The 18,617-nt window shown below is 48.3% G+C and overlaps 2 protein-coding genes across 6 annotated transcripts in view; one reads left to right on the top strand and one right to left on the bottom strand.

The window, feature by feature from the left end:
• Nucleotides 1-1,089: 1,089 nt before the first annotated feature.
• NAT9 (N-acetyltransferase 9 (putative)) lies at nt 1,090-5,637 on the bottom strand. 4 transcript variants are annotated; one of them, XM_065647778.1, is made up of 7 exons: nt 5,622-5,637; nt 5,131-5,316; nt 4,267-4,376; nt 3,198-3,338; nt 2,890-2,949; nt 2,627-2,721; nt 1,090-2,545 (listed from the first exon to the last, which is right to left on the bottom strand). In XM_065647778.1, exons 2-7 carry the CDS (start codon nt 5,205-5,207, stop codon nt 2,399-2,401), a joined length of 630 nt encoding a protein of 209 aa, XP_065503850.1. In that variant the 5' UTR covers nt 5,208-5,316; nt 5,622-5,637; the 3' UTR covers nt 1,090-2,398. The 4 variants fall into 4 exon arrangements, with proteins under 4 accessions (XP_065503850.1, XP_065503848.1, XP_065503851.1 ...); XM_065647776.1 differs by lacking the exon at nt 5,622-5,637 and adding an exon at nt 5,524-5,612; XM_065647779.1 differs by lacking the exon at nt 5,622-5,637 and adding an exon at nt 5,524-5,612 and having other exon boundaries at nt 5,131-5,288.
• Nucleotides 5,638-5,795: 158 nt separating this feature from the next.
• Nucleotides 5,796-18,617, top strand: part of TMEM104 (transmembrane protein 104) — a 44,462-nt gene continuing 31,640 nt past the window's right edge. Inside the window, exons 1-8 of one of the 2 annotated variants that reach the window (XM_065647793.1) lie at nt 5,796-5,868; nt 7,358-7,482; nt 9,455-9,576; nt 11,528-11,609; nt 12,538-12,640; nt 13,050-13,130; nt 17,189-17,288; nt 18,051-18,156. In XM_065647793.1, coding sequence (XP_065503865.1) covers nt 7,438-7,482; nt 9,455-9,576; nt 11,528-11,609; nt 12,538-12,640; nt 13,050-13,130; nt 17,189-17,288; nt 18,051-18,156 — 639 coding nt within the window. In that variant the 5' untranslated portion in view covers nt 5,796-5,868; nt 7,358-7,437. Of the gene's footprint in view, nt 5,869-7,357; nt 7,483-9,454; nt 9,577-11,527; nt 11,610-12,537; nt 12,641-13,049; nt 13,131-17,188; nt 17,289-18,047; nt 18,157-18,617 lie in introns of both variants that reach the window. The other variant, XM_065647792.1, reaches the window with a different exon arrangement.

The following is an 18,617-nucleotide window of genomic DNA, read 5'->3' as shown; positions in this document are numbered from 1 at the left end:
CTCTCCTGCTGCACACCTGTGTTTTGCACTTCAAGCCTCCAGACAAGCTTCTCTACCTGAGCAGACGAGTGGCTGCAGCTCAAACGATGCCCAAATGATGCCCAAGTGACAAAATGCCACCAGATCTGCAGGGGATGTCCAGGCAGTCACTCCCTGCTGCAAGCTGGGGGAGCCCATTTCAACCTGCCTCATCCTCCTGAGTTGTGTCCTCTGCGGCGGTGCTGCTGAGCGGACGTGAGCCCCTGTCCCCTCCTGTCCCACCCTTGCCCCCTTGGGACAAGCAGGATGTCCCTGCCTGGGATGGGGAGCGACGGAAAGCGATGCCCAGGCTGGGGCTGCCCACATGGGGCAGGAGTGGGGGCACCCAGCAGGTTCCAGCAGCATTTTTTGCCTCTTTGCCTGGACAAGCAGCCCGGAGACTGGCTCCCCTGCCAGGACCCCCCCAGCCTGGGGAGGCCTGTAGCTCCAGGACAGACCCAACTTTGTTTTGGGTTGCCAGGGCAAAGGCTTTTCCCAGCCGCCTGAGGAGGCGGGGGAACGCGCTGGCGTTGCCGGGGGAGCAGGGATGCCAAGCGGGGTGCTCGTTGGCTCCGCAGCAACCGCCCAGGCACGGGGAGCTGCAGCAGCAGGGTTTCACTGCGCCCCCCACTCCCAGCCCTGGCAGCAAAGGCTGAAGGAAAAGATTTTTCCCACCTTGGTCACTTTTTGTGGGCGCAAATCCCACCCCAGCGACATCTGTCCTGCTGGCAGAGGGATGAAACACTCCGCAGCAGGAGCGCAGAGCCAGCAGTTCACCCCCAGGTTCCGCAAATCCTATTTTGGGGGACAGAATCTGTTCCTGCCTGCAGCAGGTGACAAGGAGCATGAGGATTAGTAGCCCTTGTCAGGGTAATCCCAGCTGGAAGCAGAGCCACTCTTCACTTTATTACTGCACAAAGCTCTTGCTACAACTATTTCCACACTAAATGGTGGTTTAAAATACCACGATACACTCTTCCCACGCTTGGTTTTAATATTAGCCTCAGGAACGATGTAATTAAATTAACTAAAATTGGAAAACTAAAACCCCCAGGCCCTAAAAATACAGGCACAGCAACGCTAAAAATTCCACAGTCTCCAACAAAAACATCCCTGGGCAAGTCTAAAAGCTATTACCTGATCCTTTGTAATTGGAACAAATAATTTCTGGTCTAGAATTAGCCACTATGGCTGCTATTGCAGTGGCAAAACACACACGAGCGTCAGTTATCCTCTTTACCTTCTGTCCTCTCAGCAAGCTTCCCTGCTGTGCAGAGCAGGAAAGGTTCTGCTCAATAACTGCACTGAGAGGTCTGTCCACCGGGAGTCAGGCAAGTGCCTCTTCTCCAGCATCAGATCTCAAATACATCACAGCAGAGGCCGGCTGGCCAACTCCTGCCCTAAATATATCTGCCCCCAGTAAGAGAGTTTTTTCCCCACATTTATCTTACTGGAGAGCAGTGAACGGAGCCACCAGGCTCGGCAGAGCAAGTCCTGAGCTCCCTGAAGAAGGAGATGGCTATTGTGCTTCCTCTCGGTTGTGTTCTCCTCCTCCTGGCTCTCATCCTGGGAAAACGAAGTGCAATATCCCTCCACCGAAGGCCTGAGGTTTCCAGGTCCAAAGCTTTCCCCAAAACTCAGCAAGGTTTTGTCTTGGCAGCTACCAGTGCTCCCCTTTACGCCATCAAGGTGACAAGACTCTGCTCTAGCCTCAGTCAGCTGATATCAGTAATTTTCCTCCTGTTAATTTGCCCTTTGGTTGTGCTTGCACACCTCTGGGACTCTCACTTTCAGGAACCAGCGGTGCCCCCCTGCAACCCACCACACCCCAAAAAATAGGGTTGGAAAAGTCTCTGCTGTCCTTCACAACTTCCACCCACCCTTTCAGCAGCCAAAACAAGCAGCCAAGCCCCGCTGCTCCCAGACGGCTCTAGGGGAACCTCCGATTTTTGTCATTTTCTTTTTTTATTCAAGAGAAAACAGACTGAGCTACTGCTGCATTGAGACTGTCTCTGTCGAACAGATGAATCCTGCTCGATGGGCAGTGGAAGAAACAACAGTGGTGCTGCCTGTCCAGAAACTGGTGGCACCAGGAATCAATTAACTGCTGGCAACTTCAGGCTCTGCTGGAACAGCACGTGAAGGTTCTAGTCATTTCTCGTCAAGCCTGTGAATTTGTGGCTCTTCTCCAGGTCCAAATTTCAGGCAGTAATTCCTGGCTGGTGCAACAAGGTGCAGAGTTGACGAGATGGCAAAGTAACGGAAGGAGAAGGACCAAAACAGTCAAGTGTAGTCTTGGCTCACTGGTGTCCCCCACACCCAGACCTTGTGTTGGTGTCCAGCTCCTCCCTGGAAGCCAGGCCTGTGTCTGGCTGCGCTGTCAGGTCTCCAGCGTCCCAGCTGGCAGCTTCGGTTTCACACAGCTCTTCTCCTCCACGTGGTTTGTCTGCTCCAGGAGCCACCGTCTCTCCTGGTCACCGATATCCAGCCTCAGCGTCACCTCTTGGAAAACGCTGTTCACAGCAACCTATATTGTACAGAGGAAAAACAGCTCAGTCCTGGTCACAGGGTAAACACTGCTCATGTTCTCTGAGGTCTGTTATCGTACCTCCTTAAAATGAAGCTTTTTGAACATGCAGATACTGGTTTCATTTTCCTGACTGATCTTAGCTTCAAATTTGGTGATCCCCAGGTTTCTGACTCCTGCAAAAGAAACCAGAAAGATAAACGTTTCTAAACCTGCTTGGCTGCCACATCTATGAAAACACAGGACTCCAGTTTCTGGGGCAGATGGATCCCTTACTACCTTTGTGTCATCACTGGGAATATTTGCTTTGAGATCACATCCCCCTTGCACAGAGCCACCCTTACCGTAGGCCATCATCATCAGCGTTGCCTCCTTGCCAAACCCTCTGCCGCGGTAGCTGGGCTCTGAAAGAGAGAGACGCACAAGTCTGCATCCAGTTCTGAGTGACAAATCAGCCACACTGGGTACTTTTCAGAAAAGACAGTGACCCAGATCTGCGAGCAATGCCAATCAGGACTGAACAGCCATGGTAAAGCAAGGAGAATAAAAAGCTGCCATACGTAACATCTGTCTGCAGCTGGTTTTAGCCACGCTGACGGATGCCCAAGCTCGGAAGCAGAACGTGACCTGCAATCATAATTTAGAACGTGACCTGCAATCATAATTTCGATCTCGCCCAAGGTGGGATCCTCAACATCGGTGAGGAAGAGGTTGACGTCTCCCACCATGCAGTCCTCATCCGCACGCTCCTGCCCAGCCCACCGCGCCGTGTCCAGCACGATGAAGGTGCACTCTGGGGAAAACAAAACTGTAGCAGCATTTTCAGGGCACATGGAGAATTATTCACAAATTACAGAAGGATGAAATCAAAACCATGCAGTGGACAGAGGAACAAGAGTTTCCACATGTTAACAGTGAGGAAGAGCTAATAATTTGGCCTTCCGCACCAAGCGTTCCTGCTCCCAGCCCTAGAAATAAGAAATACTCTGGAAAAAAAACATTGTGAGGGTGACATAGACACCCAGACTACGAACAGCCCATTTAAGGAGCAGGAAAACTTCTACTCCATGACTGAGGTCTCCCTGCCTTGTCTCACCCTTCAGCAAGTTTGGGCAAAGAATTGTTTGGTGCAAAAGAGACTGAGACCTAGTGATTCACATAGTCCACATTATTTTTGTTTTTAGTAAGGCTTTTAATGCCAGCTATGACAAATGTTCCAGGCTGAGGTCTTTGCCAGTCTCAGTATTTTGCAGCTCAGTATATTCCTACCAGGCTTTTATGGGCAGTGATTCATGACCTGTAGGAGAGCCAGGGAACCAATTCAGTCGACACACCTCATCTAGGTAATTATAAAGTCATTTGACTTCTCAAGGAAAAATACAACCCCCTTCCACCTTTTTAGGACGATCAGGCCTGGGGAGTGTTGACTGTGCTGCAACAGCTCAGCAGGTAACACTGCAGGAAGTAAATCATTGTGATCTTTGATAAACGGCACAAAAGGGGCACCAACAGCCCTGGACATTCTCTGCTTCCCTGAGCATATTGCAGCTATAAAGAGAAAGCCAGTTTGAAGCTCCCGGTGCAGGAGCTCTCACATCTCCTCTGTTTCAGCAAGAACCACTAACCGGGCACTCTCAGCCCACTGTGGGTCCTTTACAGGACAGAAGGGACCTGTTCACCCCTCCCACCGACCCTTAGAAAATGTTTATGATCCTCCTCACTGTCTGCGTCGTCCCGCCAGCTGCGCTGCATCTCGTACTCCTGCTCCAGGCTGAGTGGTTCCGAGGCCGTCAGGCGCTGCAGTTCCTCCGACCGCATCCACTCGTGATACCTGACAACGGGACCCACAACCAGGTCACTGCCTGAGCCGCAGCATCGCGGGCTGATTTCTGCAAGCGCTCCAGGTATCGGGCTGTCAGAAAACAGTCCGGGAAACACTAGCCTGGAATTCATAACAACTTAAAGAGTACCCGCAAGTTTCTTTCCCTTATCTAACACAGGAATTCGTGTTCTTCATGGAAATTTAGCAAGTTTGTCCATCCTGTGGCTTCGTCTGAAGAGCGCCTGATGCAAACTTGATGTTTTTAAAACTACTGAGCATTGAGTTCCAGTGCATTTCATCCCAGCTGAGACAGATACAGCATCTCCTGGACGCCGACAAGAAGACTAATACTGGTATCTTTGTGCTGAGGCTACAGACACCCAGGCCAGCACTTTACAAACTGCCTGCACGCCTGCTTCTAATTTATCAAACATCCGTCTGGCTTTACACCTTGAAGTTTTGCTATTCCACTGTCATTAGGGAAAGACATCAGTGAACAAGAGCACTGCTGGTGGGTCACTCACAGCCGGGTGTTTCCCTTTCCCTGGGTACACAGATGTTCTCTCTGCCACCAGACCTGGCCAAGAGCCAGGCAAAGAAAGGGCAAAACCAGTGGCGTTTCTGCACGCGGTCTTTCTGCTGTGCGGCTCCCGGGGGAAGAGAGCCCTGCAGCTCTCAGGCCAGCGCCATTTCTCAGTACCACACTCCCTTTGAAAAGTGAAATCTGACCGCCCAGGAGTTTCAAAGGACAGAAGCCACATACCGGGGGACATGTGCAGATGTGTACGGCACCAGGGTCACCCTCTGTCCTTGCAGCACCGTGTTCTGATTAATCTTCATGGCCTCTGTGCTCAGAGAGACCCAACACCCAACTCTGTGTCTCCAGCGAGGCCGAGGGATGGGCTGGCAGCTCCTGGAGCCCTTCGGGAGCCAGTGATGGTCACTCTCACTGTGAGGACAGGCCCCAGCTCACACCAATCCCCCACACAGCACCTTCTCGCATCCCCCCTGCGCCCCCCCAACCCATGGCAGGGCTGCATCGGTGCCCCCAGAGCCCCGGGGCTCAGCCCTCACAGGAGCCACTTCACGACCCACGTGGCGGTGGAGCCGCCCTGCGCCGACGCACCGCGGTCCTTGGGGTGATCCGGGTACTGACCGGAGATCGGGGCCCGGGGAGCCCCAAGACCTAAGGGAAGGGGCCCGGGGGAGCCCCGCGGCCTGCGGGGAGACCCGGCAGCGGAAGGACCCACCTACCCGCCGCGTCGCCCTCCGCGCATGCGCAAAGCCACACCCACATCCCCGCCCCGCCCGTCGCCCCGCCCCTTACACCTCCGGCACCCAATCCCGCTCGGCGCCTTCACCCCCACCCTCGCCCCGCCCTCTTAGGGGAGCCGGTCACGTGCGCGGAAGAGAGCGCTCCCTCCCACCCTCGGGGGGCGGCGCATGCGCCGTGAGCGGCCCCGCGCTGGGGGAGAGGGCGGGGCCGCGGCGCGAGGCGGCGGTGAGGGAGCGGGTGCGGGGGGGCGGGTCCGGGAGGCCTGGGGGGCCCGACCGGGGGGCGGGTGAGGCCTGGGGGGTCCCGGTGCGGTCCCGGTGCGGGGCGGCGGGGAGCTGGAGCGGGGGGAGAGGCCGCGGGCGGCTCTCGGCGGTTTCTGTGGGACGGGGGGAGCCGGGACGTGGCAGGGCCGGGGGCTCTGGAGGCCTCGGGGGGCTCCGGGCCGCGTCCCGCGCTCTGTCGGTGTCGCTGCCTCCCCTTGGTCTGGTGAGCTTGGTTCCTGAGGTGAAGTCTGTTATAAAATACGATGTTTGGCCTCTTCTTGAAAGGCTGAGGGAGCTGGGTCTCTTTAGTTTGGAGAAGAGGAGACTGAGGGGTGACCTCATTAATGGTGATCAATATGGAAAGGGTGGGTGTCAGGAGGATGGAGCCAGGCTCTTCTGGGTGACAACCAACAGTAAGACAAGGGGCAATGGGTACAAACTGGAACACAAGAGGTTCCACTTAAATTTGAGAAGAAATTTCTTCAAACAGGCTGCCCTGTGACAGGTTGTGGAGTCTCCTTCTCTGCAGACATTCCAACCCGCCTGGACACCTTCCTGTGTAACCTCATCTGGGTGTTCCTGCTCCGGCGGGGGGATTGCACTGGATGAGCTTTTGAGGTCCCTTCCAGTCCCTGACATTCTGTGATTGTGTGATTCTTCTGCGGCCGCTCTGGTTGTGAGCACAGCGAGTGGTGCTGCCCGACTGGTTTGTGTCACCCGGTGTGTGTCGGAGCTTACAAACCCTTTGGGTTTTTAGTAGTGAGGTTTGTGCTGATGGTTTGTTCTGGTTGATGTGGCTCAGGAGGAGCATCTGTTGGGCTATGAGGGGTTTGTTAAAGCTCTTAAACAATTCAGCTACACCCAATTATTTATTGACTCTGAAATCTCTCAGAAAAAGTTCAGTCTCCCTCTCCCCTGTAGTTTCCTAAGACAATGTGAACTTCCCCAGTTACTTCTGCTTAGGAAACCTTGGTATGTGTAACAAAACCTCTTCATAGGTCCCGTATTTTCATTTGTCTGCTTATTTCTTTGAGATTTTGAGGGGAAACTGCAGGATGGTTTATTCCTGCTTCAGTTTGCAGGAGGCACGTGCTGTCTAAGAGTAGTGGCTGCGTGTGTGAGATCACCCTTAAGGCAGCGTTTCTTCATCTTGAGGTTTTAGTCTCCAAAATGGCCCCTCCAGCTGTTTGGGGAAGGTGAAGGTTGGTCTTCTTGTGCTGTGAAAGGACCAGGCCTTTTGTTTACTTTTAAACTAGTTTAATGGATGCAAGAACTTTTTTGTGCGAGTATTGGACCAAGTGTTGCTGCTGAGTGGGGTAAATCTGTCCAAAGGGCAAGATCCTGCTGAAATCCTCTTTTGTTCGGATGTCAGAAGACTGATGTGTAGAAGCTGACTCGTGAGTTCCTCCTCTTTCTGACAAAGCTAACACAACTTTATGATGTTTCACTAGGTTAAAGGCAACAGAATTTGAAAACACCCTCCCAAAAACACCCTCCTTGCTTTGTTCCGAGCCTCCCCGCCATCGTCAGCATGGCTGGTGGCATTACAGATACCGGAGAGCTCTACTCTCCCTACGTAAGTACCGCTGTTTGTGGGTTTGATCAGAAGTCTTTTCAAAATCATCTTCTCTCAACATTGTGTTTTCATTTCCTGCTTCCCCGCAGACATAACTTCAGTGTTTCAAGATGTGATGGAGGTCAAAGAAAACTTAAAAATGTTTAGTACTTGTAGGTTGTTTTTTTTTTTTTACATCACAGATCCCTTTATGCACTGTGCAGGGACGATGTTTGCTTAAGGTGTAGTTCTAAAAGTGTTAAAATAGTTCCATGCCCCATGCCAGCTCTTGCATCCTCTGCCCACTTTCCTTATATTTTATTAATGTTTTCATCAACCCAAATTGTCATGTGAAGCTAGCATAAATGGAGCGGCGTGACATGGAAACCATCCTGCTTTGCTTCTCTTTTTTCCCCTTTATGTAATGTTTTTCTCTGAATTTCTTAAAGTTTACTTATTTGTAATTGTTGTGCTAATTTGTTTTAAACCACTTCACTTACAACCGGTAATCAAGGTGTTTCTTCCTTGTAATGTGGTGTCCTGTGAAACTGCAGAGCCAATTATGGTTTTACCATGTTACTGGAAATACTGGTTTTCATAGCTACAAGTGTTCATTTGGCATCAGCTTTTATAAACAGCGCTTTGCATACACATTTTTGTCTGAAGTGAGCTCACCAGTAAATATAGAACCGGTCTTGAAATCTGGTGTTGGCTTTCAAGTGCTTTAAAACTTTCATGCCTGTGTTAATGGTTGAATTTAGAAGAACTGGATCTTAGGCTGCAGAAATAGGTCACAACTAGAAAATAGAGAACAAGGCAGTAACTAGGATGTCTGGACCCTAAAGAACTATTGTCACCTGCCCTTATGTTGTTATGCGAGTGTTGCATGGGTTTCCTAGAGTCTAGTCTCGAAGGCTAGAGCTCTCTCCTCGTTCCCTGAAGATGTCTAGCCAGACAGAATACAGCCGCACTGTTCTCATCTCGCTCTACTTGACCAAAGTCAAAGAAAACCACCTGAGGTGTTTTTTAAGAGTCCTTCACTGAGAGTGAATCACAGCCCTGGGCACTTGAGCTGTGCTTGGGGAATGACAGCTCTGCATGAAGAGAACTTTCCTGCAAACTGCAATGGCTAATTTTTTTTTTTTTTTATCTTTCCATCCTTCTGGGAGACCCATCAAAAGATGAATTTGCTGCACCCATGTCAGTGAATGTAGGGCAGGAGTGTTTGCAGGGCCTCTTGGGAATAGTTCTCCTGATATCGGTTGCTCCACACTCAGAAAAGTGTACTCAGGCACAGTTCTTCACTGGCTGTCCTCTGGAGAGACTCTGACATATATATTAAAAAAAAAAACTTTGGGGCAATTTTTGATCTTGAGTTCAGCTAAATTTATAGTCTGGAGGGGTCCTGTCCAGGTGCACAGTTACCTTTTTGGGCAGAAGAATACTCATTGGAGAGCGAATAAAAATCCTTTCCATTCTAGGAGTAAAAACCCTTCTTCAGAATGTGCTTAGCTGCTTGCTGGTAAAATGGCAAGGAGGCTTTGAATTAGAATTCTCTTTGAGTATTTCCAGCTTGACTAAGAATAAAGAAGAACAAGGGATTCTGAAGTTATGTACGTAGTCATAACTCCTTAGGTTCAGGTCAGAAAATGAGGAGAGACCCCAGCCCACAGTGTAGACCCTTCTGGTGGAAGACAGTGGATTTGCAAACAAACAAACAAAAAGCTCACATGCTTCTAGAAGTTAGAAAGACAAAAAAAAAACACGTTAGAAAAAGGGAGGAGAATATCAGTTTCTCCAGAAATGTGCTGACACTCACTTTTTTCTCTTTGGTTATCAGTCCCCTCCTATATTAATTTCTAGCATGGGCTTGCTCCTACCCTACTTGTGCAAAGGTTGCACTCTCCACTTAAATCAGCGTATGTGTGAGGTGTCTTGGGTGATCTCTGGCCCAGCTGCAAACTCTCACGCTGGATTTTGTGTCCGATTGCAGGTTGGTCTGGTTTACATGTTCAACCTCATCGTGGGGACAGGAGCCCTCACCATGCCAAAGGCCTTTGCAACAGCCGGGTGGCTCGTCAGCCTCGTCCTCCTCATGTTCCTGGGGTTTATGAGGTAGGATGTGAGAATGAGTCTGAGGGAAACGGGGGGTTCAGTTGGGGGGAGCTGGAAGGACAGTGCGAATGCTTTTGCTGCTTTTCTGTGTGATCCTGTCCCTCTGCTGCTCAAGCGTTGGTCTCTGCAGCTGTATTGCCCGTGGACATCGTTTGGAGGGATGCATTTTCTGACCGGCAGCAATACAGTCCTACATCCCATCTGACTGATGGGGAAGACTTTTTTCTCCAGTCCACAGTCTCCTGGGGCCTTTCTCCCAGCTTCCTTTTTTGACACCGTCCTCCCCGTGGATGCATCTCACACTTGCCTCTGCCATTGATCCATTTCCCAAACACAAACCAGGCCCTGGGTGACACAGGGTCATTTCTCTGCACTCTGATCTGCAGATCTGATGCTGACCTGTTGTGTTAGTTTTCTCTTGGCTTCTGGCAACACTCTGGGCAGCTTCTAGAGTGTCAGGAAAACAAATTACTGTATGCCTGGGCCCATCTAATTCCCCCACACACCTTTGCTGCTCGAGACCTTGGAGCTGGTCGCATGATTTTCCTGCTGGCTCACCATGAGCTGCTGCTCAGCCGTCTGCCTGCTGGAGCAGCAGGTGGAGCTGAAGGCTGTTGATACAGCACTGATGTCTCAGGAGTTATTAATAGATTTACTGTCTTCTGACAGGCTGCGAATGCCTGCTTGCTTCTCGCTTGGTTTTAAAAGAAAATAAACCAAAATCCCCTTCTGCCATTAGTAAGAATGGAATTTAGAAGTTCCTGTCTTGTTGGTAACCAGCTCTGTCTGGGATTTGGAGTCGGTGCTTTTTGGATGTGTTACGGGCTGCTCTATAGAGGTACTGTACAGTCAGTACTGGCTGTAGTAATGCTTGTGAGTTCCCTACCTCGAAGCTGTGTACTGCAAAGGCTTTATAAAATATAAACTGTGGGAGCTGTAGTAACTGTGAGCTTTGGAAGCAATTCCTTTTAGATCCGTTAGTTTAAAAGTGTAAATTCAGTGTATGAAACTCAACACCAGTAGACAATCCTTCAAGGTCAGCAGTAGAGCACAGGCCTCCAAACCTGCATACCAAAACTGCACCAGATTAAACTGAGAAAAGGCAGCTCAGAGGTCTGTGTGCCTTGGGAGCTGCATGTCCCTGTTGCTTTTGTTCCAATGCTTATCCTCATGCCTGCTGGGGACCCTGCGGTGCAAGAAGGGTCCAGGTGGAAATTGGCACATGGGCCTCAGGACAGGGCTGCTTCGTTTTGTTCTTGCAAAACTTTTGAGCTTGATAAGTGAGTCCAGTTCCTGAAGCAGTGAGAAACCACTTTAAAGACTTAAATAAGATTGATTTGAGGTGGCGGGGGTTTTTAATTATTTTTTATTATAGTCCTGTTTGTAGCTGAGATAATGCTATTCCTTCCATCAGTGGCTCTTGCTGTCTTCTTGGACGGCTTTTCCCTGGCCTCCAGCTGAGTGTATTTGCATGCACGTGTGATCTGCTCCTGGGTCTTGTATCGCTGCTTTGCTTCTAATGCCATTTGTAAGATTATTTTTTTTTTTGAGGGACCACAGTACCTTTGCCACAGCCCCTAATAGATAAACTTCACAATAGATCTGTGTTAGTCCTAGGCCCTAAAAAGAGGAAGGAAGCTTTGTAACAAAATTGTCTTCCCTTCTTCAGCAGGCACTAGGAAGCTGCCTTCCAGATACCTAAAGTTTCTTCTTATATCTGAAGGCATGTTATGTTTTACTGTGTTGTGTGGTCTGCTTGAACACCTTAGTCTCGAGGACAAAAGGGAGCAGCAAGCTGACATGAAACACAACCAAAAAGGCAGCGTGTGTGGGGAGCTGGTGAGAGGGTTGTTTTGGTTTGTTTGCTCTTACAAACAGATGGGAACAACTTTCCATGTCTGTCCAGTGACAGTTCTTGACTGTTATTGATATCAATTGAATTTGTCTCTAGCTATATGACTACGACCTTTGTGGTGGAAGCCATGGCTGCTGCAAATGCCCAGCTGCGATGGAAGAGGATGGAAAAACGCAAGGTTTGTGTGTGGTTTAATTTTCTATTTTCTGTTTTATCTCGTAGGACTTGCCTGAGATTCCTCTGCATCGTTGCCTTGCCTTGTTAGTAACTCTAAAGGAATAAATTCCTACTGTACTTACCTTTGCCATATAAAATATGGCTGTTAGTTCCCTGCAGGGTTGCTCATTAAAGACAGGATTTTCTGCTCCTGCTTTGAAAAATCTCTTGTGCTGTTCACATTTCTTACTGATTGCGCTCTCCTTGCCCAGAAGCACTGCTCAGTGAATGCGAAGAGGTGGCAGCCAATATACTGGTGCTGTTTGGAGTGTGCTGAGGTCTATAAATCCTTGCTGATCTCAGGTCATTTAACTGGAACAGGCTGGAATGTCCTTGCTGCCACTCAGGCTGTATCCCAGGGAGTGGACAGCTCTGAAGTATGTCCTTGCTGTAAAATTTACTTGTGGCTTTTTGGATCCTGGCTTTAGTGGCTTTTCTGGATCAGTGCGAGGCATAATTGTTTGCACTGATTTAGATCCCTACCTGTAAGTGAGTTGGAGCTGGGAGCTAAACCTGTCTGCTCTGACTAGCTAAGACTATGTATGTTTGGATTTTTTTTTTTTTCTACCAGTTCTGCAACCCTGCAGATCTGCTGGAAGTTTCTAACCTCCTTGTGCCACATATCACTACACAAATTGGACAGTGTAGCTTTGTGTGTGTGACTTGCTAGGACAGCAGAGCCTGTTGCTCGGTTCAGCCTGTTCTGGTCGTGCCCTTTTCTGCTCTCCACAGAATCCCAGTCCTGGCCCACGAGTTCCCTGAAAATGCCTCTGCTTGCACATCCTGCCCATCCCTGTTTGGGACCTTCCTTTGAGAACGTGAGACGATGACACTAGTGGTGCTACAGCCTGTAGCAGACATCTCAGCAGTGCTCTGGTCTGTTCTTCCAGGAGGATGATGAGGATGAGGATTCTTCCTCTGGAGTGTCTGACAGCGACGTTCTCCTCCAAGATGGCTACGAGCGAGCAGAGACACGACCCATCCTGTCAGTTCGTAAGTGCCCAGTTCATGCTTTTGCTGTATCCAAGACCTCTTCTGTGCAGTGTCCCAGTGGGCTCCTACAAGTGGAGCAGGACTCATCTGTCCATTTTACCCTTAATTCCACATGCTCACATCCCAAGGTCCGCAGCACTTGTGAGATAAGACTCATTGAGAATTCAATTCACCACCAGCAGTTTGATAAAGATCTTTTCCTTCTAGGTCACTAAGATGAGAACATCTTACTTTGAAAACACTTTTAAACTTAATTCAGCCAAGTAATTGGACCAGTGACTCTGCAGCTGTGAAGTCGTACATAGTGTCCTTCAAACTGTCAATAGAGCTTCTTGAGTGTTTTCAGATAGTCTGGCCTCTGGGTTTACTGGAATGACTGGTTGTAACGCTTCTTGTTCTCAACTTGCAGAGAGACGTGGCTCACCCAATATCTTTGAAATCACTGAGAGGATGGAAATGGGCCAGATGGCTTCCATGTTCTTCAATAAAGGTGAGTCACATTTTCAAAAGACCCTTCAGGTCGTCCTGTGTGTTGTGTGTATGGCTTTTCCTTAAGTTTGCATGCTTCTCAATGTAGGTTTGCATCCTGAGTTTGTGATTCCCCCCAAAGTAGAGTATTTATGGGCCCAGTTTCTTGAGACAGGGAAGTATAAGTTAGTGCCTTTTCTGACTGCCTTTTACCTAGCTCTAAACTGCATCTATCCTGTGTGAAGCAGCAGGGCCCAGCTGTAGTGTTTGCTAGTTCCATCTTGGTTGTAGCATTTGAGAATAAGATGTTTGGGCTTCTCTGAACCCCGTAAGTATGAGTCTGAAGGAGACAGACTTCTGGGGAGAGCTTTTGAAAATTGTGCGTGTCTGGGGAATAACCAAGAGAGCTGCTGGGACATGAACTGCTGAACTGGTGTGCATATGATAGACAGATGTCTTTTTGCTTTTAGATGTTGCTTGTATGCCAGGAAACAAACTTGTAACCACACTACAATAAAGCCATATCCATTGCCGCATGCAATAGAAGTGCAAACTACTATGTTAGGTATTCTGGAACTTGTAAAACAATACATTTGAAATGCTGTGCAGAGCCAGAAAATCATCAGATACCATGGCTGTGCAGTTTTGAGCCTGTCAGGCCCCATTTCTTGTGTAAAGTGACATTTTCTCTTGTTCGCTGGCCACCTTACAAAGACGCAATGGGCTGTTTTTTTCCACTACATTACATCAGCTTTATGTCGGTGTAAGACTGTTGCTTCTGAAGGACAGCTGGGCTTAAGGAGTGAAAATTCTTTGAACTATATTATTGCTGATTTTAAAGTCCAATTGAAAAAAACTTTTTAATTTCCCTGCGTGCCTCTTCTGGGCCTTTGTAGATTTAAATCACTTAGGATTATCAGAACAACCCACCTTGGATCAGACTGCCACTTTTCTAGACGGAGAAGAAGAGCGTGGGTTGGAGACCCATAGACATCTTGTTCCTAGCAGTGGGTTGCTCTGACTCTGGGCAAGTTTTCTTGCTTGTAGAGAAACACTGGACACTTCCCTGTCTCAATCATCCTCTGGAGAGTAATATTTGGGGAGTGCTTTGAGAGCAAGCACCATCTAGCAGGGCTTAGCAGTTTTGCTGAGGATTTGGCTGTGGAGGGGGATCACAGGAGGCAGAGTGCTCCCACAAACCAACTCCAGGAGGCCCATTATTTGCATGTGCTTCATAGGGGAGCCAGCCAGCTGCTGGGCAGTTGCCTTCCAGACCTCTCTGCCTTGCTGCGGGCTGCTGCTCGGGCAGTAGAGGGTGCTGGAAATGCACGTCCTCCCTCCTGTCAGGCACTGATGGACACTTCGAGGCGAAGCGATATAAACTGCTTAACGTTCTAAATCTTAATCCCTCTTCTTAATGTTGCTTTAGCCAGTGTTATCTGATTTCTGTGTTAGGGATCCCCCCTGGGACCTACTCAGCCCAATGCAAAGGGCTGAATCTCTGCTGGAAAAGCTGCAGACCATAGCTTGAAACAACTTGTGACTTCCAAATGAGGTGAGGTATGGACAGCGAAGGGGCAGCTGGAACCCATTTGCTGCTTTCCCTTCCTCTGTGCGCAGCAGTGAGGCTCCATCCCTGTGCTGTTGTTTAGTCCTGGCTCAGAGACACCCTCTGGTCTGCTGAGCAGTTGGGGAGAAGAGATAAGTACCTCCCTCTGCAGGTCCTGGCTGAGGTGTTTCCTTCTCAAGGCCTTTCGTAAGGGCAGTGACCAGTTGGTATTGCCTGGTGCCCAGAAACTGGGCCACGCTTGGGAAGTCTGGGCTCCAAGCACCAAACTCCGCAGTGTCACAGCTGCGAAATGTCTGGGTGGGTTTTTGCTCACAATGTACAAAGCCCAGATCCAAACCCAAAGTGTCTGAGGGCTCTACAGCCTCCAGAGGGAAGGCTGGTGAAAGCTTTGCAAGAGAGCTCAAAGCCTCTGATTTCTAGCGAGTTCTCCACTCCTTTCTCTTGACTGATTTTTATTTTCAACAATCTGACAGGAGTTGAATCTGCAGTCCTGGGAGGTAAGCTGGGGATAAATCTCAATTTCAGACTGCCTCCTCTCTTAAAGGGAGCTGACTTAGGTTTAGGCTGTGAAGGGCCTGTGTGCTCTTTCAAAAGAGCTGGCTCTGAAGAACTGCTTTTTTCCCTTTTTTTTAATTTGCAATGTTGGGTGCTTTCTTCTGGGGCCAAGCAGTCATTTATTGCAATAATGGATTCTAGGCACATCTATCATGCTGTTTCCCCATAGGAAGTCATTGATTTTTTTTTTTTTTTCCCGTTTTGAGTCCAGTAATGAAAGTATTGATCAGGGAGGGTCAGCAGCAGTTTATAAAAGAACTGATGCTGAAGTCTTCCTTTAGCATCAGTTGATGCTAAAGGTGAGGATGAGTTTGGGAGAGGAGTGACACCTGGACTGCCCACAGATGGAGAAGTCAGGACTGGAACTGGGCTATAGCGTGTGCTGGTGGGTACCTGGTGGTGCTGCTGGGGCTCAGCTGCTTGTGTGAGCCTTATTTTGTGTGCAGGGGGCAGCTGGGGCCTGAGATCACCAAAACAGAATCTATGTCTGAATCTGTCTAGTCCTGTGCTTAGTGTGCCTTGCAATTTCTGTCCTCTGTCAGATGTTTGTTGCAGTCCTCAAAGCTTTTTAATGGGGAATTGGAGAAAGCTGGTAGATAGCTTGTTGCCATCTTCAGAACAATGCAGAGACTCATTAACTGTGAAGCCATCTTAAATCTTTGGCAGAGGAAGAAAACAAGGGGGGGAACTATACGAAATGATCTGACAGTTTCTGTAAGATCACCCATTTATCTGTTTAGACAGAGCAGGAACAACTCTACTGTACAAGCTCAGTGTGCCACTTCACAGAAGCAGGGAAGTTTTCTTGCTGCTTTCCCAATACAGCTCTTTTTTTAGGAATGTTTTATGCTAAGTAGGCTCAGCATATTCAGTAGTTTATTTAAACAAAGGCAAATGCCTATTAATGTTTCCTGACATCCAGAGATCTAGGGGCAGTATGATGGTAAAACTTTGGGGTATGCAAACACCGTAGAAATATTAGTCCTCATTCCTGCAGTAATGCTGTTCTTGTTTGATAGTTGTCACACACGAGGCTGGGAGAGGTTAATTGATTTGCCCAAACTGCATTAGGGTTAAGCATCAGGTGGCATCACAACTTGGAAGTGTGGGCAGGTTCCTTGTGCTGTTTTCCTTCAGTATCAACTTCCTAAATGAAACAAATCTGAGGCTTTTTTTTGTTCGTAGCTCACTTGTCTCTGACCTAAAATATATTCCAGTTTGTTTTTGCTTGGTGAGATTTATACTGACTTATCTGGAAGAAAAGAATCCTGGGGTCTCATCAAGATTTCTTTAACCCTGCTGATTTTAGCCCTCCACAGCAGTGTCTTATTGTACCCCAGTAAAGCTGTTCTGTGCACCCAATTAAATTGTGTCAAGCTTTCATTGTTTTTTGGTTTTGGGGTTTTTTTTAATCTCATGGCTGAAGGCAGGGGAAGCTTAAAAAAAAAAAAAAAAAAGAAGAAAACCCACCCAAGAAAACAGTATGGGGCAGCAACAGCACAGACTATGGCAGTGAGGTATTAAGAGGGCTGTGGAAACAGTTTTAAAGCTTTGCAGGTTGGAACTTTGGCTCAGGTTGCTAATGGTGAGGAATCTCCCAAAGCAGCTCTGGTCAGCTCTGTGGACCCTGAGCTCTGCAGGGACAGATCCCACACATGAAGGTCCTGCAGGTTTGCAAGCAGAGGGTTTGCGATTGGCAGAGGACTAAAAGCATCTTTTCTCTTTGTTTCACTCTTCGTCAAGCTGTGCTCACAGCAGGTCTGTTGGCATAAGGGACCTGTTTGCCTGTGGCTGCTGCTGTGACCCTTAGGTGGAGTTTGCTGCAGAAAGAAGGCATGGAGGCAAATGATGATTTATTTTTTAAGACTTTGAAAAAGCTTTGTGTGTGTGAAGTGCAGAGTTAAACAGTCCCTGTGTACTCTGTTGTCCCTGTACAATATTTCCTTTTCCTGCAGTGGGTGTCAACCTCTTCTATTTCTGCATAATAATCTACCTCTATGGAGACCTGGCTATCTACGCTGCAGCTGTACCTGTCTCTCTCATGCAAGTAACCTGGTGAGTGTGTGTCCCGCTGTGGGGTTGCGTGCTAACAGAGGAGAGAGCAGGCTTGGGGGTTTGATGGGGTGATAAGACTGACTGGGATCAGCTCTACTTTGTGAAGAACAGAGCTGAGAAATGACTCAAGGACAGCTCATCGCTTGTGGGTGGAAAGGTGAAGTTGTTTTGTATTCACCACCTGAGTGCCTGCCTGAAAAGCAGCTGACCTGATTTCAGATGGGTCCTCAAGTGTCAAGTACTTCCAGCTTCAGCACTTGCACACCTGGGACTTGTTGCTCAATAGTTTGATTGCAATATTCTGTACAATATTTTAGCTTTTCTGTCTCTTTGGCTAAGAGCTGAGAGGGGTGACGCTTACCCAGCCTGTGACCAGTGAGTGGTGACCTTACATGGACTTAGCTCTGGACTGAGACCAGTTCCTTTCTCAAAGAAACAGATAATGAGAGAGATTGGTTTGATCAGATCTGGTCTGGGCTGGATTTGGACTCATGTCTTGGAAATGGAAAACCTATATGGCCTAAACTTGCTAACTTGTAAATTACTGCAGGCAATTCAAGAATTTGCCTTTAAATGTATGATGCTCAGTGACTTGCTCTGTTACACAGTCCAGAAAATATAAGGAGGAAGGGTTTTCAGGGAGGAAGAGGAGGAATAGAGACTTCGGGTCTCTGATCATTCTTCTTTCTTCAATGCAGGAGAGAGGGAGACATCTGCTAGGAGTTAATTACTATCTTTTGTTTCTCTCTCCTTTCCCAGCAGTGCCATTGGCAACCATTCGTGCAATGTTGGAGATGGCACAAAGTACAACGATACGGACAAATGCTGGGGGCCAATTCGACGTATTGATGCTTACAGACTGTACCTGGTGAGTTTCTGAGACTGGGATGACCATTATTTCCGTTCAGACTTTGCTTCTAGTGGATAGGGATTTTTTCCTGTAGAGATAATGTGGTTCAAGTGAACAACAGAGGTGTGAAGCTTCTGGTTCAGTCTGACATTTTTGGCCAAATACCGCCTCTCTATTCTCAGTGATGTGGCTGTGTTTTAATTTGATTGCCATCAGAAAGATCCTTATGATTTTAAGTAAAGTTCTGTCTGTCTTGTTGTTCAGGTTTTTTATTGCTTAAGCAGGTGATATGTCTGTGCCAAAGGGTGTGTTTTTTTTTTTTCAGTGGCTGGCTAAGTAATTCTTGCTTTAAGGTAATTGTTGTCAATATACCAGAGTATATTAAGCTCTCGTGAGTGCATTCTTCATATGAATAAAACTATTTATGCTGCAGGAGAATCTGCTTTTTGAGAGATGATGGAAACAGCCCACTTAAACAA

This window comes from Caloenas nicobarica, chromosome 18 (assembly GCF_036013445.1).
Source record: "Caloenas nicobarica isolate bCalNic1 chromosome 18, bCalNic1.hap1, whole genome shotgun sequence".
NCBI classification, from domain to species: domain Eukaryota; kingdom Metazoa; phylum Chordata; class Aves; order Columbiformes; family Columbidae; genus Caloenas; species Caloenas nicobarica.
This window is presented reverse-complemented; position numbering and strand designations above follow the sequence as displayed.

What these genes read in the sequence shown, in the direction of transcription:
- NAT9 (XM_065647778.1), bottom strand. Translation starts at nt 5,207, where the DNA reads ATGAAGATTAATCAGAACACGGTGCTGCAAGGACAGAGGGTGACCCTG. An exon ending in ACATCTGCACATGTCCCCCG is followed by an intron (nt 4,377 to 5,130) that starts GTATGTGGCTTC and finishes TCCCGTTGTCAG; the next exon opens with GTATCACGAGTGGATGCGGT. An exon ending in AAAAGCTTCATTTTAAGGAG is followed by an intron (nt 2,546 to 2,626) that starts GTACGATAACAG and finishes TGTACAATATAG; the next exon opens with GTTGCTGTGAACAGCGTTTT.